Here is a 24,491-nt window from a genome sequence, read left to right on the forward strand (position 1 = left end):
AATTATGTATCTATATATTATACACTTTCCTCTATTATACTACATATACATATACCATATCAAGTTTTATGTAGTTCACAACTATATTCAAAATGACTTATTTTGAACACCATAAAATGTCACATATATCGAGTTTTACACAGTATTATAATAACCTGTAAACTAGTTATTACACACACACACACACACGCAGCACAATGTTTAACAGGTTATTTACCACAGCTTACCCGCAAGACAGAACACTGAACAATTGAAAAGCTTGGAGATTAAAGTCAGGCAAACAAATCTGCTTTTGGGTTGTCTAGCAGTACCTCAGTGACGTAGGCTATTTCTTTCTGAACCTGAATTTCCTGTGATGTGGAGACATTTAATACCATGTTTAGGGAACTGGTTTAAGGGTGGAGTTAATCTAATTTAAGGGCCTGGCACTTGGCAGGCTTTTAACGAACTTTAGCCGATACTTCATCCCTCAGCTTAAACCAAGTAAAGGTGGGTTTTTTTCCCACACATTATGAGGCTTTTCCAGTCACGGAAACCTACCCTGTTCTCAGTTTGTCAAGTCAGAGAGTCCGCGTAAGACGGTAAACGCACAAAGGAATCCACCTTGCTAACTCTGGAGGGCTGCTAAACCCGCAGGAAGCGCTGGGCGGACCTCCAGTATCCCAGCATCCCTCGCGCTATCCGGTTGCTCTTCTCCCGCGTCTCTATGATAGAGCCGGCCTGGGAGGCGGCAACGGCGGTGGCGGCTTTGGTGAGGCGAAGTGAGAGGTCCAACTTTCTTACTGGACTGAGAGGTTTTGGCCGCGGAGGGTCGCGATGTCAGAGAAAAAACAGCCGGTAGACTTGGGTCTGCTGGAGGAGGACGACGAGTTCGAGGAGTTCCCTGCAGAAGGTAACCGGCTCGCCCGCGGCCTCTGGGCCGCGCGGACAGTGACTAAGGCCTCCGAGTGGAGGCGGCGCGGGTGGAAGGGCTCGGCCGGGAGGCACCCGCGGGAAGTCTGGACCCCCGCTGCTGGCTCTCAAGGCTCTGCACGCGCGACCCTCCACGACCGACTTCGGGTCGAGGTGTCGCGGTGGGACTCACCTCAGCGGTGAGGCTAAATGCCTTCTGCTTCCTCACTGGGAGGAGCCACGGGGACCCTGGTTCCCTAGCCCGGTGTCCGGGATGGTGGGGCCTTTCCTCTTCAGCCCGGTTACCGCCACCTCGTTCATGTCTACATAATCTCTTTTCACTTTATTTATTGTTATTGTTATTATTATTACTTTTTGTTTTAGCAGTCTTCCTTTGCCTTGAACCCTTCCAGAATTAGATTGTTGTTCCTAGTTAGACCAATGCTGCCTACATTTAGGACTTAACGTATGAAGCCTGTTAAGTAGAATGGGAGGATCAGGTGTTAGTGCTTAATACCCGTTATTGCCTTCCTCTTGTTCCTCATTAATTTTTGATCACTTAACTTCAAACTAACATAAGTTTAAGGATTTATAAGACCCTAAAACGTCTACATTTTTATTAGCTTCATGGTTACCAAGAGGAACTTCAGTTTTCTTATTGTAACTAACAGCAAATAGGTAACATTGGGTGGTTGCTTGTCTGAGTATTTTGCTTCTATTAACTTAATTCATTTTCACAAGCCTAGTAAGTAGGAACTGGTATTTACGTTTTTCAGATAAAGAAACTGAAGCTTGAACAGTTAAGAAACTTGCCCAGTGTCACGTAACTGGATAGAAATGATGGACACCTGGCCCAGTTGACACTAGCGCTCTTAAACTCTTTAGCTGTACTGCTTTTGTTTGTTAGATCGTTGTTGCCAATCAGGGTTTCAAAATTGTTGGTTTTATCAACTAATTGCTATGCATAAGGTAAATATTTATCTTATAAGAAAAGGAGGTTACTATTGGGTGACCTTTCTGAAGGTGTAGGAAGAGAACTGTGGTTAATGGTTACAAATCTGTTACATTAAATAGTTACTGCTTCACCAAAATGGTCCTAAGTTGTATTCCCTCATGATCCTACTGTGCATAAAGCCACAAAGCTGTAACATTTGTTATTTTTACTTATAGTGCACTGGGTTGTTTAGTGGAAGAAGACCTTGGAGCGCATATTACAGAAACTTGTAAACTAACCCAAAGCACATGTATTTTCATTTCTGGGATTCATTATGTATTGTGGGGATTGTTTTTTGTTTGGTAGTGGATTTATCTGGCAGACATGTTTTCTTGATCTCACTTTCAAGTTGGTTCATAATCCTCCAACAGTGAGCTATGTAGTAAAAAACTGGCTTATTGAGATCAGGATCTGCTTCTAACGCAAACTTCATATTTGATATAGTTAGCATTTATTGTTTATCATGTACAAGATACCATGTTAGGCACTTTATCTACATTATATAGTCTAATTATCACATCTCTGAAGAAACTGAGGCTCAGAGATTTTAAAAGCTTGCCATTAAGTGGTCGTCAGGATCTGATAGGTCTTTCTGAGTCCCCAACCCAAGCAAACTTTAATCTGAATCCCTAACTTTTAGCAAAGTGCCTGGCACTTGGTAGATGGTCAGTAGATGCTTGTCGAATGAGTGAACCTGTGTTTAAAATAAGTAGTCGAGAATTGACTGCTTAAAAAGGATCTAAAGATAACTGGGCCTGATGATACACACGATGTTTCAGCAACTTTCATTTCATCAGCTTTTGCAGAATATGTAATTCTTGTACTGAGTTTATCTTGGGAGCATCAATTTGTTCAAAATGTTGGCAGTTACATAGTAAAAAAAAAAAAAAAATCTCATTAAAGTTAAAAGGAAAAGCAAAGAATATTTTTTCTGAAGACAGGCCTCCCACAACAGACTGGTTTATTATCATAAGTAACTCACCATTTATTGGTCACCTTACAGAAAATCTGTCATCTTCAGGTTTGAATATGTAGAACCTCATTCATTCAGGAAATTTTCTATTTAGAATGAGCAGTAGCATTTGAAATGCCTTTGCTTGTTTAGGTTTTTGTGTGTTTCTTCTCTGGTTTTTAATTCAGACAGGTAAAGTTGGAGAAGCAGTACTTTGAAACTGGCCTGTTTTGAATCTTTCAGTATTTGAGTTTTCAGATCAGTTATTAGTGCCCTGAATTACCAGGTCCTTTGCCTTCTTTGGAGATTCTTTTTCTTGTGATTGTCTTTATGGTAAATATGCCCTTGACAAACTCACAAGTAGATACAACTTAAAATTGCCTGTAATCATCTGTTCAATCTAGAGGAGGTCTTACTTTCAATGGCCCATTGGGTCTCTGTGCTCCAGAAAGTGGATGATGTCCATTGTCTAGGGTAGCTTGCAGTTAAGAGCCTGTTACATGAAAGCATTACTGAAATTATGTATCCCTGGTTTGACTAAAGAATTGTATATTTTTTGAGGGTGTTGTTGCTACATCTCATTCCTGATAAGAACTTGTTTGGTAAGATGTCAATTCAGTCACTATAAAGAAGGGGAATTTCTGTTTTGAAAAGGCAACTAAGATAATGCGTTTTCATGGAGACTTCATTGTTTCTTCTGAATAGCTCTTCTTCAGTGTGAGGTGTAACATGTGGGGTGATTTTCTGAAGGTGCAAAGAAACAAATGCACTTTTTAAAATCATTTGGACTGTGGATCTGTGTTACATTGGCAGTTCCTCACAATTCTAATTGGTGTGTGTGCGATCTGGTCATTAAGTAGGAACTGTTAAAAATCATGTTTAGGATCTTTGTGAATTCTGCAACTTCTTGACTATTTAAACTGATTGACTGTCAGATTTATTGGAAGACATTCAATGTTTTGGGAATGATTTAATATAATTTTGGAGGCTTGGCATGGTTAGAATTTTAGAACTGGAAAGCAACTTAAAAGTCTTGAGAAGCTAGAACTTGTCAAGATCATACAGCTAGGTTAATAGTAGTAGGGTTGGGCTTAAAACTGAAATACTCTATAATTTATTTGAAACTTCAAACAATTTTTCAAATCAGACATATATTGAAAAGGTATTAAAATGTTTTCATTAATCTCATTTCTCTTACAATTAGAAGTGGATGAGAGTGAAAATGGGAAGAACAAGTGGGCCTTTAATTTCTTTTATTCTGTTCTTCCTATGCCAGAATTGAGAGATTTCTTTCCTTTTTTTGAGGGAAAGAATATTTAAAATGAACCTGAGTTTGCCTTCAGAAGCAATGGTGTTTACAAGAGGATACTATTATACTAAGTAGTTTATAATTTTTCTATAATCACTGGAACTGCTGTGTTATCTGAAGCAGGCTGGTGGTTCCCTAACGCTGCTAGCATTCTGGAATAACTGAGGCACTCTCGCCTGTGCCTAACAAAGTAGGACACCTTATAGTGGTTCTTAACCAAGGAAGTATTTTTGGATATCACATTCACTTGTCAAGTGAGAAAGTAAAATAACTGCCAGCATATAGTGGGTAAAGATCAAGGATTTTAAATACTTGCTATGCATAGACCAGTCCTGCACAAGGAAGAATTGTCCTGTGAAAAATGCCACTGAGAAATATTTATGTGAACATTGGATACCAACTGGACTAAATCCTCAACAAAAGAGTTCCTTAGAATCTTAAATTTAGAAGGTAGATACAATTAATACTAAGTCAGATACTGTACTAGTCAGTTTACCTAGAGCCAAAAGGGCTTTGGTATTTTCAGTTATTAAATGTAATATAGTGGACACATAAATAATAATGTAACATATTTAAATTAGTTGCATGGTGGTAGCAAGAAATGAAGAATTCATGTTACTAAAATCTTTTAAGAAAAATAAATATAATGAATGATAAAGTGCCTATTTGATGTCCATTCATGGTAATCATATGCAAGAAGAAAATTTTTGAGCTCCAGGATGGAATAAGCATGATGAATCTAGGATCAGACCTAGGTTCAAAATCCACCATCCATCAACTTTTTTTTTCCCCTCAAAATTCACAATTTTATATGTTGTAGAATATGAATACAACAGAGAAGTCATTACCACCAAAAAGGTAACAAACATATGCATCACCCCCAAAAGTTTACTAGTGTCCCTTTATAATAATCTCTCCCTGTCAGTCCTCTCCACATCCCTTCCCATCCCCAGAAAGTCACTGATCTTCTTTTGACATGATAGATTAATTTGCGTTTTCCAGAATTTTATATAAATGGAATCGGACAGTATCTTTTTTATTTCCTCAGGCATCTTGCACCCAGCATCATTATTTGGAGATTCATCCATGTTGTTGCGTTTATCAATAGCTTGTTCCTTTCTCTTGCTGAGAAATATTCCACTACATGGATATACCACAATTTGTTTATTCTTTCACTCTGATGAACATTTAGGTCATTTCCTGATTTTTTCCAATTACCCACTTTTTTCCCTTACAAATAAAACTGCTATGAATATTCATGTAGAAGTCTTTGTGTGAACATATGCTTTCATTTCTCTTGGTTTAGCACCTTGTAGTGAAATGACTGAGCGATACAGTAGGTTTATGTTCAACTTTAAGACTAACTGCCAAGCTGTTTCCAGTGTAGTTATACATTTTACATTCCCACCAGCAGTGTATGAGGGTTCTAGTTACTCTATGTCTTTGTCAACACATGGTCATTTTAATTTTAGACATTCTGATAGGTGTAGTGGTATCTCATTGTGTATCAGTTTTTAACTTGTCAACTTGTACTAGTTACTTAAATTCTTTAAAATGTTTTTGCAGCAAAATATGTAGGATAATTGTACAAGTAACTGCTTATTTAAAATTTAAACCTATAAAAAGGTATAAATTAAAAAGTGAAAGCACGGTTTCTCGCCAACTTTCCCCAAAAACTTTACTTATTCTCCAGTATAATCACTGTTAAACAGTTCTTTCAGTGTCCTTCCTGAATTTATATATATGTATACATTTATATATTTATTTGTGTGTGTTTGTATATATCCTCACAAAAGACCATATTACATATACAGTTTTTCTACTTTTTGCATTATATATCTTAGACTTGTGTTCACATTAATATAAACATCTACCTCATGCTTTTTAATAGTTGTGTTCTACTAGTCTATCGTATGCACAATAAAAAATCTATAAATATCTATTGATATCTAGGTGGTTTTAGGTTTTTTGTTTGCTTGTTTTTATGTTTTGTTTTTTTCTGTTACAGAATATGTTGCAGCAAATATTCTTACATCTTACATCTTTGTTTTTGTTCTTATTTATAAGATAAATTCTTAGGAAATTGCCAGATCAAATTGGCAGGTTCATTTTGATTTTTTTAATATAATTTTTATTTTGAAATAATTACAGACTTACAGAATAATTGAAAGTACAGTACAAACAACCTTTTTTTCCATGAGCCAGCCTGATGTTCATCACCCCTAGATATTTTAATGTGTATTTCCTACAAAGACATAACCTCAGTACAACCATCAAAATTGGAAATTAACACACGGATATATTACTATCATTTAATCCATAGGTCCTTTTCAGATTTCTCCAGTTGTCTTAATAATGTCTTGATTAATAATCATGGATTACATTCAGTTGTCATATCTCTAGTCTTCTTCAGTCTAGAGCAGGCCTCTTTGTCTTTGACTTTTGTGATTTTGACACTTCTGAAGATTACAGGCCAGTTATAGAATGTTTCTCAACTTGGATTTGGCTCACGTTTATATATGATTTGATTTAGGTTCTGCACCTTGGCGGGAATATCATAGTAGTGATGCTGTGTTCCCATTGCATCCTGTCAGGTGGAACATGATTCTCATTTATTCCATTGCTGATGATGGTAACTTTATTAAGGTAGTGTCTTTGAGACTTTTCCATTGTTAGATTACTGATTTTCCTTTTGTAATTAATAGATATTTTACTAGGAGGGACTTTGAAACTGTGTAACTACAGTTTTCCATTCATTATCAAACGTTCAATTTATTCATTTATGTATTTATATCAATATAGACTCATGAATTCTCATTTGATGGGTTATAATTTGTTGCTGTTATTTATTTTGATATTCAGATTGTCCCAATTTGTACATGGGGAATCCCATCAACTGTCATCTGTGACCTTTTGACAAGTCACCATCATTCTTTGTGCATTTCCTAGCATTCTGACACAAGAAGGTATTCCAAATCTTATACTTTTCCTGTTCCAGTCCTGGAATCAGCCATTCCTTTAAGGTGCATAGCTTTCAGTGGAGAATGATATTTGGAAGGTAAGATCTTACCTCCAGTTGTGCTAATGGCCTTTGGGATGCTGTCAATGGAAGGAACTAGGAAATAGACAAATGAATGTACATATATACACTTTTACATCTATTTATGTATGTGTTTGTATAAAACCATGAGTTCACATAGATATCTCTAATTTACAGTTCAACACCACAGGGCTCATTCTAGTTTTTTCCCTTTCCACATATGTAACTTTCTTCCCCAGCAGTGAGAAACCTGGCTCCCATTATTGTAAATATTGGGTCATTGTCTATTAGGTTATCCTCCTCCCTAACCAATGTTTGTTGTCCCCTACACACACAGATCCCCTCCTTATCTCACTTGGGCTTCAACATTTTATGCTAGGCCACTGTCACTTCTCCTTACTACAGCATTGGATGGTTTCTTCACTCTCTCCTGGCTATGACACCAACCACACAACACTGCCCCTCCACAGGAATGTCTTCCTGGCTCTGCTTGGGCTCTGACACCTCATTTAGGACCAGGTACATTTTGAATTTTGACATATTCTCAAATTACCTTTTATAAGAGTTACACAAATTTCCATCTTCAGTTCACCTTTTACCTGCACTCCATATTAAACATTTTAGTCATTACAAACCTGAGGGATGAAAATGGAATTCGCACCATTTTGATTTGGATTGATTTCTTTGAGCAAGATTGACCATTGTGTTTTTCCTTTAATTGTCACCTTCTTAATCCTCAGTTCCTTCATGTACTTTGTGGATAATAATTAGAGTCATGTAACGATTGTATGATTGTATTAGTCTGTTTGAGCTGCCATAACAAAATACCATAGACTGAGTGGCTTAAACAATAGAAATTTATTTTCTCACAATTTGTAGTTTGGGAAGTCCAAGATGAAGGTGTTAGCCTGTTCAGTACCTGGTGAGGGTTCTCTTCCTGGCTTGCAGACTGTTGCCTCTCACCATGTCCTCACAAGGTGGAGAAAGAGAGCTCTCTGGATTTCCTTCCTATAACAACACTAATCTCATTATGAGGACTCTACCCTCATGACTTCATTGCAATACTAATTGCCTTCCAAAGGCCCCATCTCCAAATACCATAACATTGAGGGTGGTTAGGACTTCCTCATATGAATTTCAGGATTGGGGGACACAAACATTCAGTCCATAAGAGTGATATATGTGTAAAGTGTGTAGCATAGAGTTTGGCACAAAGTTGGTATTCTGTGAACATTAGGCCCCTTTTTTTCTCCCTCCTAATCTACTTAGGGATTTGAATTTTGCATGGTTTGGTATTTATTTAATTTAAACCATTTTCAACAAATATTTTGTAATTTTAGATGTATCCAAAATTACGCTTGTTGAGCTTGAGGGTTATTTGAGTATTTTTTTAATATTAAAAACTTATAAATTAAAAAACATTGTCAAAAGTTTTTCCAAAAGTGCTTTAAAAAATAGTTTGATTATTCGTATAAAATATAAAGATACAGAACACAATAGTATGTATTGTTTAAGGATGCATACAAATGTACAAGAAGTATAAAGAGATACAGTGGAATGAACCCCCCCCCCCAAATCAAGATACTAGTGCTTGCCAGGGGATTGTGAGAGGTGTGACTCAGGATACTAAACAGTAAAAACTACTTTGAAAAACTATTTGATTAGTTATTTAACTAATGGAATTAGTTAATGGAATGGTTCAATGGAATGAAGAAGCATTAAGCAGTTGTGACTTAAATGGTGTTCATTGTTATGTAGTAATGTTGTTTTTAAGCATAACTCATTGAAAGATATGAACAGTGAAAACAATGAGGGGAAAATAAAAGTTTCAAAAACTATACTTACCCTCTTCTGAAATATTAAAAATGTACCAGATATCTTTTTTTCCAGTTTTGTGCTCTGTTATTGATGTAATGCTTGGTAGAAATGGTATCTTTATTCTGCAACCTGTTTCTGTTTTTACCTCCATCACCTCTTAAGTTTCCTTGGAGTGATTAGCCCATAATAAATGATTTATTCATTCGATATATGTTTGTAGAGTGCTTCCTATACATCTGGCACTGAAAGGTGCAGAGCGAGAATGATTCTAGCTGCCGTTTATCGGTACAAAGTGTTTTAGGTACATTGTCTTATGTAATCCTCATAGCAGCCTTATGACAGCTTTATACTTGGGGCTCAGCAAAATAACTTACCAAGGACAACGTTAACTAGAGGCTGCACAGAGGCAAATTTGACTCTTTAGGTAGATATTTGTCTTTGGACTTAGTGATATAAATGTCAGTGGAGATCAGTAAGTTTTCATGCCAGACTTGAGCTTTTTAGTATTTTGCAAGTGCTTATCCTAGGAGGGGGCACTCCAAGCCTTTCTCTCCCCACACCCAAGTAAACCAGAACACCTTTGCTTTTGACTATCTTTCTGTTGGGTTTCTGGGTAAGATTTCACTTGGTTTCCTTCCAGTGGAAGCGGGGGGTGTGCGTGGTGGTGGTGGTGGTGTGGGGATTAAACCACTGATAGTAAGTGCAACAGCAGCTGAAAACAAGGGGAAATTATTTCCAGTTGTGTACCGCACGAGGCCGCAACATTTGAACAGAGCTTTCAATAGGTAGAAGTGTAGGAAAGGGGTTTCCAGAAAAAGGGAAGAGGAGTAGATGCTTGGAGGTGTAAGATCAATGTGTATGTGTATTTTATTTGGCTGTGAAATAGTAGTTGTAATTACACAGGTAGTTTGGGGCCTAATCATGGAAAGCTTTAAGCCAAATGACCACTTTGGACTTGATCCTTAGGTAGGTGAGAAGTGGGGGGGGGTTGTTTGTTTGTTTGATATGTGTATGTTTCCTTTAGGCAATAGGCAGTTTAGGAAAAATTAACCCAGCAGAATTTGAAAGGATAGAAAGTCAGGGAAGCTAATTAGCAAATTGTTGAAATAGCTTAGGTGAGGACTAAGGGAGTTTTGGCAGCTATTTTGATAGTAAGAAATCAGGGATTGTGATTTTGCACTTGCATAATTAATGGAAGACCGATGGTTGAGTTCACATTGGATACTCGTTTTCTTCTTTTTTTTTTTAATTAATTAATTTATTTATTTTTGGCTGCGTTGGGTCTTGGTTGCTGTGCGCGGGCTTTCTCTAGTTGTGGCAAGCGTGGGCTACTTTTCATTGCAGTGCGCGGGCTTCTCATTGCAGTGGCTTCTCTTGTTGCGGAGCACGGGCTCTAGGCGCACTGGCTTCAGTAGTTGTGGCACGTGGGCTCAATAGTTGTGGCTCACGGGCTCTAGAGTGCAGGCTCAGTAGTTGTGGCTCATGGGCTTAGTTGCTCCGCAGCATGTGAGATCTTCCCAGACCAGAGCTTGAACCTGTGTCCCCTGCATTGGCAGGCGGATTCTTAACCACTGTGCCTCCAGGGAAGTGTCCTACATTGTATACTCTTGCCTCAGTAATATGGAGCATCAGAATGAGAGAATCAGTATGAGTGTAGGGCATGAGTGCTTGGAAAAGATTAGAATAACTAATGGCTTTGAGGAATTTTATAGAATTAGAAATAAAAGCACTAATCAACCAAGAGAACCAAAGTCAGCATGTTTGTAGTGGAGTCATTCTGATATATATATATATATATATATATATATATATATATATATATAAATAATATATGCACACACACGTGTGTGTGTATACATATGTTTAATTATTGATGAAAAGAATTGTGTTTGAACTTCCTTTTTTTTAAATGTAAGAAAAATTATAAATGGTTATGTAAGTCATTTTGGACCTCTATTTCAGACTCAGAACCACAAACAACTGAAAGTTCACCAATAGTTTGATAGCAACATCGTTTAACACTTGCTTTTGGTCTTTGCTCTGAAGTACCCCACTGACATTTTTGGTCCTTGTTGGAGAAAATATAAGTATAGTACAATGGTGCTATGCTAGTAGTGATTTCTTAGCCACTGAATAGACATTAGATTTCTAGGGTATATAGATGTTTTTGTATCATGATAACCTACAGAAATGAAATTTTATTAAAAATTTTAATCTGTTTTATACAGCTTAAGCAGGAACATGTGTAAATTTATCTCAGAATGACTAGCTTTAGTGTGGCTTTATTATCTTATTTATCAGGGTAATGATGCTATTTGCAGCTATTGCTGTTTCACCTATAGCGGTGAATGTACAATTTAGAACTTTTTTGAACTTTCCTTTGTTTCTTTTATATTTTTCTTCATGTAGTGTTCTGTATATAGATGCACATTTTTTATTTGAAGCAACTTTGTTGGAGATTATTTATATTCAGAGTAACTTTACTGTTAAGGAATGAATGAGAGTTTGATGCTCCTGAAAATTGCTTTAAAATAGAACATTTACAACCCTATTTGGTATAAATAGAATTTCCTCTTTACTTTTCTCCAAAGTGGTATACTTCATACTTTTAAGAAATTTCAGAAGGTATGTTGGAGGGTGGGGGAGAGTAAGTACTTTTAAAAACATTGAGAGAGAACCATTTTTCACACTTAAATGTCAAGGTGATACTTAGATGAAGTATGTGGGATCTTTGGTAACTCAGATTTGTGAAATTTAAAGCTAGTCCAAGATGTAATTCTCACTGGCAGATGTGAACAAAGTCAAATTTGGGGGCAAAGTCTCAAATAATTTAGAATTGCTAGACACTTATGTATTAGGCATCTGTTATTGGTTATTTCCAATTCTGACTTCTTAAAATATGGTAATTTTTTTTTTACCAGTACACATCTGGAGGCCTGCACACTGAAGTAAACACAGCTGTGGTTATTTAAATGATTAATCACAATCCTGGCAATGCATTTAGTGTTGAAGATAAAGTGTGTACTTTATAGTCATCTACATATTGAAGAAAGACATTAGACATAAATCAGGTATCCTTGTTTGATTTTATTTTGCCCTTTTAAAAAAAGCTGTTTCTGGGTTTAATGCTTTAAAAGTAAGTGATTAAATAAAATGGCATGGTTAACAGTGCAGTGTTATAATTGAAAAGTAAAACACAGTTCAGAGATGTTTTGCAAGAGAAGTCTGCCAAATCCAGAGATTACAACAGTCACATGTTTTTTATGTTCCCCTTCATTTAGTTGAGTGTACATATATTGTAGTTATTATATATATTGTAACATCTATAATATGGAGGACTTATAAGTGTTGGAAATAAATTTGGGGATGTTATACCCTATCACTTAAACTTTTTACATAATATAGTTCAGTACATTCGTAGTTAATAAAGAAACTCTTTAAAGTTTCCACCTAAAATAGATTATAGATTCTGGTTTGTCTTTGTAGTGTCATAATTGTGAAATACTGTATAATAATAACACGAAAGAAATACAGAGCTACTGTCATGAATCTTTTTGTGTGTGTGTTCTACCTAAAATCGTTTTTTTTTTTTTTTAATTTATAAATTTATTTATTTATTTATTTTTGGCTATGTTGGGTCTTCGTTGCTGTGCGCGGGCTTTCTCTAGTTGCGGCAAGCGTGGGCTACTTTTCGTTGCAGCGCGTGGGTTTCTCATTGCGGTGGCTTCTCTTGTTGCAGAGCACGGGCTCTAGGCGCACTGGCTTCAGTAGTTGTGGCACGTGGGCTCAATAGTTGTGGCTCACGGGCCCTAGAGCACAGGCTCAGTAGTTGCAACGCACAGGCTTAGTTGCTCCGCGGCATGTGGGATCTTCCCAGACTAGGGCTCGAACCCATGTCCCAGGGAAGTCCTCTACCTAAAATCTTGCTCATAATACTGTTTTCCCTCCATTCATGAGCCAGTTTATTTTTCTTGGGGCTTTATTTCTACCTTCTTCCTTTTCCTTTCCTTGCCATTAAAGTAACATGAGATGGTTGTTACCAGAGGGAGAGATACTTGATCCTTATGCTAAATGATCATCAGAATTCAACTTGATAAACTAAAAATTGTACCAGTTTTAAAATTTTTAAAAAGATACTGTTCAGGGACTTACTTCCCTGGCAGTCCAGTGGTTAAGACTCCACGCTTCCACTGGAGGGGGCACCAGTTCAATCCCTGGTCCGGGAACTAAAATTCCCACATGCTACTGCGAGGCCAAAAACAAAAAAACAGAAACAAAAAAAGACCCTGTTCAAACCGTATTTCCCATATGACGTAAAGAATTTGATTGTTTTTTTTCCCCTAGCCTTTATGGAGTTAAGGATTGGGCCTCCTACAAAATAAGTTATTGAAACTGTTATGTTTCTTGTTCTAGATTCTCTGAGACAGTAGGGTACAAATTAACAAGTATGTTTTTTTAGTCTCTTAAAGTTAAAAGAATTAAAGTCAACTTGAAGATATTTGCATGACATCAGTAACTTTTTTTTTTTTCTTTTTTTTTTTGGCCGTTCCATGTGGCTTGTGGAATCCTAGTTCCCCAGCCAGGGTTTGAACCTGGGACCTCAGCAGTGAAAGCACAGGGTCCTAACCACTGGACCACCAGGGAATTCCCTGAAATCAACATTTTGAATCAAGTCATAATTAGATTAAAAGTTCCTGTGGGCCCTGTGTTTTTATTGTTCTGGAAAGGGTAGACTTACAAGATTAGCAGAGAAATGTGAATATTCTTGTTTTTTATATTTCTAACTTGAATCTTTTGACATTTTATCATTTCCTTAAAAATTTAGGAAACTGGTTAGTTAGAAGTGGTTCAGGCTGATATGAGGCTTGGTGTCTTAGAACTTTAAAGTTCAATTGTGAGTTGAGTTATGTCACCTTCTTTACTCAAGAGCATATTATCCAGTCGTAACGTATTCAAATTATTTTGTGGAACATTAAACTCTATTAGATATCTTTATAAAGATTCCTTAAAATATCAGTGAAACAAATATTTCGTTTGACAATTCTTATTTCTAGGCTCAACCCAAGTATATTTAAAGTCTAGGATTTGAGGTTGTGAAATAACGGTAGAAAAAAGTTAATAAATATTTTCTTGTAAGACAGTCTTCACTTTCTGTTTTTTTGGTAGTGGTAATGGTGGTGGTTTCAAAACAAAGAGGGGTATGCTATACAGTGATCTCTAAGGCTTTCTCTGTTTCCAAAATTCTGTAATTTTAAATAGTCTTCAGTCTTAGCCATTTTATAAAAACTTGAAGTATAAAGACAAACTTTGCTGCATTGTTGTTTTTGTTTGTTTGTTTGTTTTTGCAGTACGCGGGCCTCCCACCGCTGTGGCCTCTCCCGCTGCGGAGCAGAGGCTCCAGACGCACAGGCTCAGTGGCCGTGGCTCACGGACCCAGCCGCTCCGCGGCATGTGGGATCCTCCCGGACCGGGGCACGAACCCACGTCCCCTGCATCGGCAGGCGGACTCTCAACCACTGCACCAGCAGGGAAGCCCTGCTGCATTGTTTTAATGAAATAGTTTTATGTGAATTTTTTATACTGGAATGCTTAGTGTCATTAAAACAAATCAAGAAACAAAAACCTCCTAAGCTGTCCATTAGTATTATTAGATAGCTCAGAACTGTAGGTTATAGGAAGACTGGAGGGAATGGGGAGGAATAGCATGATTCAGTTGCTATAAAAGGAATAATGGGTTGCATTTTTCCATTATAATAAGTTCAAGGTACAAGAATCTGAATTTCTATGATTTGAAGTGTTTTATTTAATTTTAATTTAAAGAATTAAAATCATGTAGTTGATTCTTGATGATTTAGTATTAGGGGAATATATATCTACTGTTTGAGCCCCTTTTTAATTTAAAATCTGATCTTAGCCTGCAACCAGTACCATCTTTACATAATGTTCCTCTCTTGTATACTTAATGATGCAATTTCTGCCCCCTTTATTTTTGCCTTAAAGTAGTTCCCTTCTTTCTGAGATTTCTCTGCTCTTAGAAAAACAAAAAGAAAATTTGTATACAACAACGTACATATTAAACAGTTTATTATTGATTGCAATGGCAATATGAGAATAACAGTACTGTTTTAGCCCTATACCTAATGATTAACTCTTGACTTAACTAAGTCACTTTGCTCGTTTATAAAAGTTCAGAAATGTTGTTTTTTATCTTTAGCTTTGGAATTAGATATACTATCTTTATTTCTTTTTTTTTTTTCTTTTTTTTTGGCCACACCGGCTGGCATGCGGGACCTTAGTTCCCTGACCAGGGTTCGAACCCGTGCCCCCTGCATTGGGAATGTGGAGTCTTACTCACTGGACCACCAGGGAAGTCCCCAGATATACTATTTTTAAAAATTTGGTTGCATTAGCTTTCTCATCACTCTTCTGTAGACTGTAGGAAATCCTAAATGTGATTTCCTTTACTTGAACTTCTTAATCTACTCTCATTATAAACTATAGGTGGATTCATAAATAGAATAAAAATTTTCAGTTTGAAAGGTACTTCTATAAGAAAGGAGAACATGTAAGGATATCTGTAGCCCAGTCAACTTAATTTTGAGATGTAATTAATACTTAGTATTGTTAAGTATTACTACTGTTGAGGACCTCAGAGAATAGTATAGGATTTGAATTTAGATCATTACAATATTTCCTTTTTGAGAATAATAATATTACTGGGAGATATAAGAACATTTAGGCCAATAAAGATCAGTATTTTTGATTATTGAAAGTTTTTATTAATGAATATACATTCACTACCCTATACCAATGATTAAAGTTGAGTATACATTTGACTGAGCTTCCTAGCAACCTGAAATAAATTGCCTAAGAGAAACTCATCTTTTCAGGCACTAATATCTTAAAGAAATTTCCCACATGATCTCTCTTCAGGGAGCATTCAAACAGATGATCGCAAGTCTCAAAAGTATTCTTAGAGTAAATACAGTTGAGAATTCTACATGACTCATTCATAATACAAGATATTGTTATTCTCTTCCATCTTGAAATACATACTCTTGGCTCCACTGAAACCACACACTGCCCTCTGTTTTCTTGAGATTGACCACTCAGAGGAAGGGAACTTGAGAAACGTAGTTCCATTTACCCAACATTTTTTTGAGTGTCTACTATGTGCCCAGTACTCAGCTATAGACATTAGAGTTGCAAATTTAATAAAACGTGCTTCTACCTGAATGTTTTGCATAGTTACTTACATGAATGGTGGTCATTTTGGGCATCAGTGGAAGAGGGTACAGACTGTAAGATTAGAGAGGAGGAGACAGAAAAAAGACCACAATAATAGTCCATGAAGGGAATAATCCCTCCTAAATTAACATAGTGGCAGCAAGAATAGGGAGGGGGAGACTATAACTCGGTAGATTCTTGAGCTGAAATCAAAAGGATATAATGAATGGTTATGAGAGTTGAAGGAGAAAGGATAGCTAAGCTGCCTCCCAAATTTCTGGTTTGGAGGGACCAGGTAAATGGAGGTACTTTCTTACATTCTTAAATCATGATGTTGACATATGGCATTTAAAATTTTTTGTTAGATACATAATGTAACGAATATAATACCCATATGAACCATTGTTGAATACCTTTAAATCTATATGTGCTTTATAAGAAAAGCCTAAATCATACCTTTTCTTATTGACTTCTTTTTTTTTTAAAGATCGAAATGTTCTTAGCCATGTTTCTAATAAGTAATTACTAAGATGAAGCTACTAGGACACATTTAAGAGCATGTGTAACTCATGCTTACTGTTTTTGGAGGGGAGGGATCAAGCAAAAATACACAAGGTCTGATTTAGAGTTGTGTTGCATCTTTCACAACCAACTGTCGTGCATATGCACAACAGGTATTGTGGCTTAAGAATACAAAGGTAAATAAAAGAGTTTTACTCTTAAGGAGCTCAGATACTAGTAATGGGCATAGGCATATAAACTGATAAATATGATTGTACAGTATGTAGGTGCTGTGATAGATATACACAAAAGAGGGGACCTAATCTCTGAAAGAAAGGAAGAAAGGGAATCAGGAAAGCTTCCAGAGGTGATTTCCAGACTGTTTTTTTTAAAACTATTTTTCTCAGATTTTAATTTTGAAACTCAACCCTATAGAAGTTTTAAATAAAGGACAAATGGGGGGAGTGTAATGGGTGAAGGGATCAAAAGGTACAGACTTGCAGTTACAAAAATAAGTCACGGAAATGTAACGTATAGCATGATGACTATAGTTATTAATACTCTTGCATGTTTGAAAGTGGCTAAGAGAGTAGATCTTAAAAGTCCTGATCCAAGAAAAAAATTTGTAACTGTTGGTGACGGATATTAACTAGACTCATTGTGGAGATCATTTCTCAGTGTATACAAGTATCAAATTATGTTGTATACTTGGAACTAATATAATGTTATATGTCAATTATACCTCAAAAAACAAGAAGGCAACAAACACCCATGTTTCATCAGTTGTTAACATTTTGTCATATTTACTTTATTTCTATCATATGTATGATAGACGTGTATGATATAAAATATATTTCAGAAGCATTTACAAGTAAACTGTCAACAAAATGACACTTGATTCTTAAATATTTCAACACATGTGTCTTAAAGAATAAGGACATTCTCTAACACAGTTTTTTACAACCATGTTTAAGAAAATATTTGGTTTACTTTTTGCTATCTGTGTATGAGTTATCTTTTTTTATGTTTAGCAGTTTTGAATTCCAGGCCGGTATCATCCTGCTACTCAACTTACTTTTCTGTTATTGGTGCTGTGTTTTGAAAGATTGTGTAATAGACCTTATAAAAATTATCAGCAAAGTAAACATCCTCCTGAAGTTACAATAAATGTTCATAGCAAATAGATTTTTTTTGTATTAACTACTGTTTTAGATCTGCAAATTCAAGAATTGAGAAGACAAGATAGCATCAATTGAGATTTAAAGAGGAAGATTACCATTTCTCATAGATATAGTTTTAGATGTTTTGAATTGAGAGAGTTCAGTAACAAGCTTTCTGAAGTTTTTGTATTTATGGAAATAATGTATGAGAAATATTTAGACGGCATCTGTTTCTGTTCTTAGACTGGGCTGGTTTAGATGAAGATGAAGATGCACATGTCTGGGAGGATAATTGGGATGATGACAATGTAGAGGATGACTTCTCCAATCAGTTACGGTAAGTTTTAAGCCAAATTTTTATATAGCTTAGTATTAATTGTAAGCATGGAATATGTAACATATATGACAATTGCCTTTGAAATAGATTTTCGAATTATGAAAAGTAAGATATATTGCCTCATCTCCTGTGTTTCTAAACATGAATACTTTGTGTAATTGCATAGAACTTTTGTTCTTTCTAGTCTCTTTATAAAAGTAGTTAAATAGAAACATATTTGCTATTTTTTTAAATCCTTGTAGGTTTAATTCTGTCACTTAATTTTCTATCAGTATTGAACAACTCAGCAGAAATTAGAATCATAGGGTGCTCAGACCCAGTGTATTGGTGATTCTCAAACTGGAATGGAGATTGAGTTGTTGGGTGTGTATTTTTTCATATTCATGTACAAATCTACCTAAAATGATTGGTTGATTATCGATTGATTGAAGTAAAATTTATATAATGTAAAATTAATCGTTTTAAAGTGTACAATTTAGTGGCATTTTGTATATTCATAATGTCTTACAACCATCATCTTTATTTAATTCCAAAACACTTTCAGCACCCTAAAGGAAACACCATATCTATTAAGCAGTCACTCTGCATTCCTCTCCTCCTCCAGCCCCTGGCAACTGCTGATCTGCTTTCTGTCTCTGGATTTTCCTGTTCTGGATATTTCATATAAATGGTATCACATGGATGATCTGTATGTCTAGTTTCTTTCACTTAGTATAGTGTTTTTAAATTTCATCCATGTTGTAACATGTATCCGTATTTCATTCCTTTTTATGGCTAAATAATGTTTCCTTGTATATATAGGCCACAGTTTGTTTATCCATTCATCAGATGATGGACATGTGGGTTGTTTCCAGCTTTTGGCTGTTGTGAACAGTGTTACAATGAACATTCATTTACACGTTTTTGTTTGAATATCTGTTCAGTTTTGGTGGGATTTAGTGGAATTGCTGGGTCATATTGTAATTCTGTTTAACTTTTTGAGGAATTGCCAAACTGTTTTCCACAGCAGCTGAATAATTTTACATTACTACCAGCAATATAGGAAGTTTCTAACCTCTCCACATCCTCACCAAAACCTTTTTTTTTTTTTCATTTTAACCATCCTAGTGGATGAACTGGTATCTCATTGTGGTTTTGATTTGCATTTCTTTAATGACACTGATGAGCTTCTTTTCATGTGTTTGTTGTCCATTTGTATATCTTTTTTGGAGAACTATCTGTTCAAGTCCTTTGCCCATTTTCAAAGTTTGTCTTTTTGTTGTTGAGTTGTAAGAGTTCTTATTTATTCTGGCCCTTATGGGACATATTATCTACAGATATTTTGTCCCATTCTGTTAGGTTGTCTTTTCACTTTCTTCATAGTGTTCTTTGCACAAAAGTCCAATTTATCTACTCTTTAAGAACTCATTGCCAAATTCATGGTAATGAACATTTATCCCTATGTTTTCTTCTAACAGTTCCAGAATTTTAGCTATTACATTTAGATCTTTGATCCATTTTGCATGAATTTTTGTATATGGTGTGAAATAGGAGTCCAACTTCATTCTTTTGCATGTGGATATCCAGTTATACCAGCACCATTTGTGGACAATTCTTTCCTCCCTAATTTTGTTTTGATTCAACCCATACATTATCTATCTTGGCCACAAAGATATCTATGTAAACTATCACTTGCTTTGCTCAAACCATGATATAGAAGTTCTGTTGCAATCTTTTAATTTCCTAGTCTCTAGTACGTTTTTCTAAAAAGTAGTGAGATAATTTATACTAAATTCTTAAAATTTATTTTTAGTAGTGATACAGTAGCTTTTGTTCTAAACTGCATTTTTTTATGGGCTCAAAAACCCTATACTCTAAAGACTTTTTAGTATTTTGCTTGAAACTAATAACAGTTTTACCCATCTCATTTCTCCCCTTTTTGGACATAGTACAGTTTGCCTTCCACGGTTATTCTGGCTCTTTTACAGTTCTCCATGATTTCTCAAAATTGCTGACTCTCATTTTTTTCTTCTTTCAGTACTCTGAGATGTAATTATTCAGGCCTTGAAACTTTAAACTACCTTAATGTCGTTTGGAATTATCTCATCTGTCTTAATTTTCAATTTTGTCTTAATGATGTTGTTTTTCTTTTTGCAGTTTTATGGACAAGATAGAGCAGTAGCTGTTGAACAGTAATCTTGCTTTTTCTCTAAAATCTATTCTGAGCATTGGATCTCTCTCTTCTCATTCTTCTTTAGCCATATATGGCTTTCAGAAGCCCTTTTTGTTCTTTTCACAGATCTCATTCCATTCTGGGATTAAATTACTTCTATGTGTACAAGTTTTTGCCACTTTCTTTTTGTATTTATTTTAGGTTTATTTATTTTGCCACATCAGAGAAAACCTTGCTGCCTTTTTTTTTTTTAATGCATCCCTTCTTTTCTTTCTCATTATAAACATATGCTGTTAGAATACTTATTTTCAGGCCTTACAACTCTGTTGATCCCTATTTTGTGTTTTGATTTTAATCATGTATCAGTTTTTTCTTCTTGTTATCTTCTTGAAATTTTTAAAGTTGAGGCCAAATGAGTTTTCTTCCTTCGCTATTCAGAAGAGTCAAATTCGTCAAATTCCTCCCAAGTGGCTCTTGGGGTGAGGGTGTTTTTCATTAGTCAGAAAATAGCACTTTTCTCTTAACAATTAAATCAAGACATTACTGAATACTTTGGTTTTATTAGGGGACTTTTAGTAGTAAATGTATTGATAATTGGATTTCTTGTCACTACTGCATCTTGCCTTTTTATTGGTTTTGGAAATAGAACATTATCCTTATATTCTTTGTGGCTTGTTGGTTTTATAATATACCTCCACAGTGCTCTTATGTTCTATGTTGTGTTTCTGCCTTTAGGTTTGTGAATTTTTGTAAGTGTATAAATCTTGATACCTCAATTAGTGAATGAGATTTTTCTTTTTATTTCCCTATTTGTGTTGTGAGTTTTTCTTTTTTAAACAAAGTTTTTGATGTATCATTAGTGCTGTCAAGTAGAACCTACTGTAGTTATGGAAATGTTCTATAAGCTGCACTATCCAGTACAGAAGCCACTAGTCACATGTGGCTATTAAGCACATGAAATGTGGCCAGCACAGTTGATAAACTCAATTTTTAATTTTATTTAATTTTAATAAATAGCCACATCTGATTACCATATTGGACAAGTCAGCCTCAGATAACATTTATATTCTTGCTTTTAAAAACTGTCTTGATTAACAAGTCTCCTGCAAAGATGCTCTTTTCAGTCTTTGTAAAATGCATCGAGGCCCTTAATGTGGTATTATAAACCATGGTAAAGAACATGTTTTGTTTTGTTTTTTTGGCCGCGCCATGCTCAGCTTTCGGATCTTAGTTCCCCTACCAGGGATTGAACCCGGGCCCGGGCAGTGAAAGTGCTGAGTCCTAACCACTGGACCACCAGGGAATTCTCAAAAAATGTTTTATTGTTTCCTCATATGATTGAGTCCTAATTCCATCTAAATTTAGAGAGGCAGTTTATACTCTAGAGTCAGTCACATTCCCTGAGTTCCAGCCCCTATCTGCCTCTTATTTAGCTGCATGACCTTGGCAAGGACTCAGCCTTAAACTTTCCACGTTTCTCTTTCAGTGTAATTTACCTTCAACAAGTAGAAGTACAAAGAAGGCCAGCAATGTTTCCATGTAACTAAAGATCATTCTGTTTTTACTGCTTTTGAAACATTTGTTTATGTACATATCAGTAGAAATAGGTAGGATTATGAGATTTTTTTGACCTGTATCACATTTTACATAAAAATTCCAAAAAGCCAATAATTCCTGATTTACCATGTCAGATATAGCCAATGTCACATAGCAGAGTAGTTTCTTGGATAATAAGAGTTCTGAAACCTACTAGTGGCTGTTAGTCTTATTCTTGTTTTGTTGTAAATGGAATGCTGCTGTTTTTGTTTCAAATAGTGTATATTCACTATGTGTGCACTATGATATCTTTCCAATTGTGCTGGATTTCTTTACTTTTTCATCTCTGTTGGATTTTTCCATTCAACAGGCTCATGATATTAGTGTTTTTGTATTGTTTTGTACTTCGTGGTGTTCATTTATTTTCCTTTTGGTTTCTTACAAGTCCTGAATTCTACCAAAGAACTTTTCATCTTTTCTAAGAATTTAGCTAATTGAGAAATATCTCATACTCTCCTTTGTGTTTGTAAACAATTTATAAATGTAATTGGTCACCACCTCCTGTCATGAAGGCAAATAGACACAAACTCGGATGGATTTGGTGACTTATTACCTAAATCTTAGGTTGAATTTTGGGGGGGGTTTTGTTGTAAAATAAGAGAAAGTGAATAACCCACAATGATTTTGTTAAAGGCAGCAGAAGTATTGTTTAAGAAAGTTTAAAATTACCTCCATTTAAAATAGGAAACATATGAAGGACAGGTAATATAATCTTTAATTTCCTGGGGAGGAGAGGACAAAGGAAGCATTTTAGTTAAATTTAGCAAAGGAAGCGGTAGAGTCAGAAACTTGTGCTGATCTCTTGACTCCTAATCCAGTGTTTTACCACCAGCCCATACTGTCCTCTACACCTGAGCAGAAGACAAAGATGATTCATATGAATAAGCTCTGGCCTTAATATTATTCATGGACTTTAGGTCAGTATTTGTATTATAAATATCTAAAAATTTTAAGGAAGTGAAGGAGTTTGGGGAAATGAATAATAAATATTATACATTGTTCCTACCATGTATTCCTTGCATCGCATTTACAGTGGATAGTGTGATAGTGTCTAAGCGAAATTATGCTTGAGAACAAATGTCTTTTTATCTTAGATGTAATGATGTAATCATGCTTAACATTTGTACAATTTTATCATAGGTTGGTCCTCACATAATTTTATTGTGAACTTTTTATAAAATTCTGATTTTATAAAATCAGAATTGTGGCAGAAAAGTTGCTGGTGATATTTGGAATGGTAGTTTAAATAAGTGATATTGATTACAGGGCTAAACCTTTTTGTGCAAATGTTTATACAAGACAGATCAACAATTGCAGTTGACATTCTCAAAGTATGACTGAAATTTCAGGTTGAAAAAATTACTTAAAATTATAAAAAGTATCTTTTTAAAAGTGTTTATACCAATATACATTTTTGAGATTTTTATCCACATTTAAAGTTAGGAAAGTAGTCTTGTTTAATATTTTATAATTTATTTATTATATTTAGCCTACATATATTTAATACAGAATAATTCTCACACACCCTTACATTTGATTAATAATTTTTGTTTTGTTTAGGGCAGTATATATGTCAATATGAAAAGTGATCTGTTTATTGTTTATGTGTAAATAACAGTATTGTAATTATAAAATCTCTAAAATTTTGATAGCAGTGTCTAGTGTTCTTAGCCATATGGTTAATGATTCTTAAAATTTATGTTTAAATATTTATTATGAACAGAATAATTGTACAGTGTTTGGAAAATATCAATAATTCCCTCACATTTCTTCCATAAATAGATTTATCAGAAAAATAAGGAATATAAAACATAAGTTTACTAATGGGAAAACAAAATTTTATTAGCATTATGTTGATTCACATCCAGTTTCCTTCTTATAGATTTCTTTTTAGGGACTAAAGTAAAGCTATTTGGTAGTATTTTAAATTGATGTTTAGGCTTATTAGCTCAATTATTTATTGTGTTATTTCTAAAAATCATCTGTTTCTTTAATTTATCATGAAGAATGTCTAGTGATATTGTTCTTTTGTGTTTCTTTATAGAGCTGAACTAGAGAAACATGGTTATAAGATGGAGACATCATAGCATCCAGAAGTACTGAAGCAACCTAAACTTGAACTGTTTACTAAATTCTAGAGCAGAGAACCCAGGATGGGACACTTAAAAAATGTTTATTTCATTACCTCCTTGGATTTATTTTTGTTTTTGTAACACAAAAAATAAATGTTTTGATCTAATATTGGTTTGGTTCAGAAGTCTTGATCTTTTGACTCTCATCATTAATTTTCTCATACTATTTGTGATTTTTCCAGAGCTTTATTATAGACAGACAGCAAAATTTCCTATTAATGAATTTTTTTTTTTAATGTTAACTGAGGCTCCAAGAGGTTAAATGATTTGAGGCCAGAATTCATCTGATTCCAAATTCAGTACTTTTCTTAAACCACATAGACTAAATGTTGATAAGGTACTCCTTTTAAGTTACATTTAACCTTAATTTCATCTGTATTTT

At 35.0% G+C, this 24,491-nt stretch overlaps 1 protein-coding gene across 4 annotated transcripts; it reads left to right on the plus strand.

Moving 5' to 3' along the window:
• The first annotated feature begins 710 nt into the window (after positions 1-710).
• Positions 711-24,218, plus strand: SEM1 (SEM1 26S proteasome subunit). 4 transcript variants are annotated; one of them, XM_079711528.1, is made up of 5 exons: positions 711-892; positions 14,353-14,530; positions 18,134-18,229; positions 22,810-22,894; positions 24,022-24,218. In XM_079711528.1, exons 1-4 carry the CDS (start codon positions 817-819, stop codon positions 22,847-22,849), a joined length of 390 nt encoding a protein of 129 aa, XP_079567654.1. In that variant the 5' UTR covers positions 711-816; the 3' UTR covers positions 22,850-22,894; positions 24,022-24,218. The 4 variants fall into 4 exon arrangements, with proteins under 4 accessions (XP_079567654.1, XP_079567653.1, XP_079567656.1 ...); XM_079711527.1 differs by lacking the exon at positions 22,810-22,894; XM_079711530.1 differs by lacking the exon at positions 14,353-14,530 and having other exon boundaries at positions 18,136-18,229.
• Positions 24,219-24,491: the final 273 nt, after the last annotated feature.

Source organism: Hyperoodon ampullatus (assembly GCF_949752795.1).
Source record: "Hyperoodon ampullatus genome assembly, chromosome: 9".
NCBI classification, from domain to species: domain Eukaryota; kingdom Metazoa; phylum Chordata; class Mammalia; order Artiodactyla; family Ziphiidae; genus Hyperoodon; species Hyperoodon ampullatus.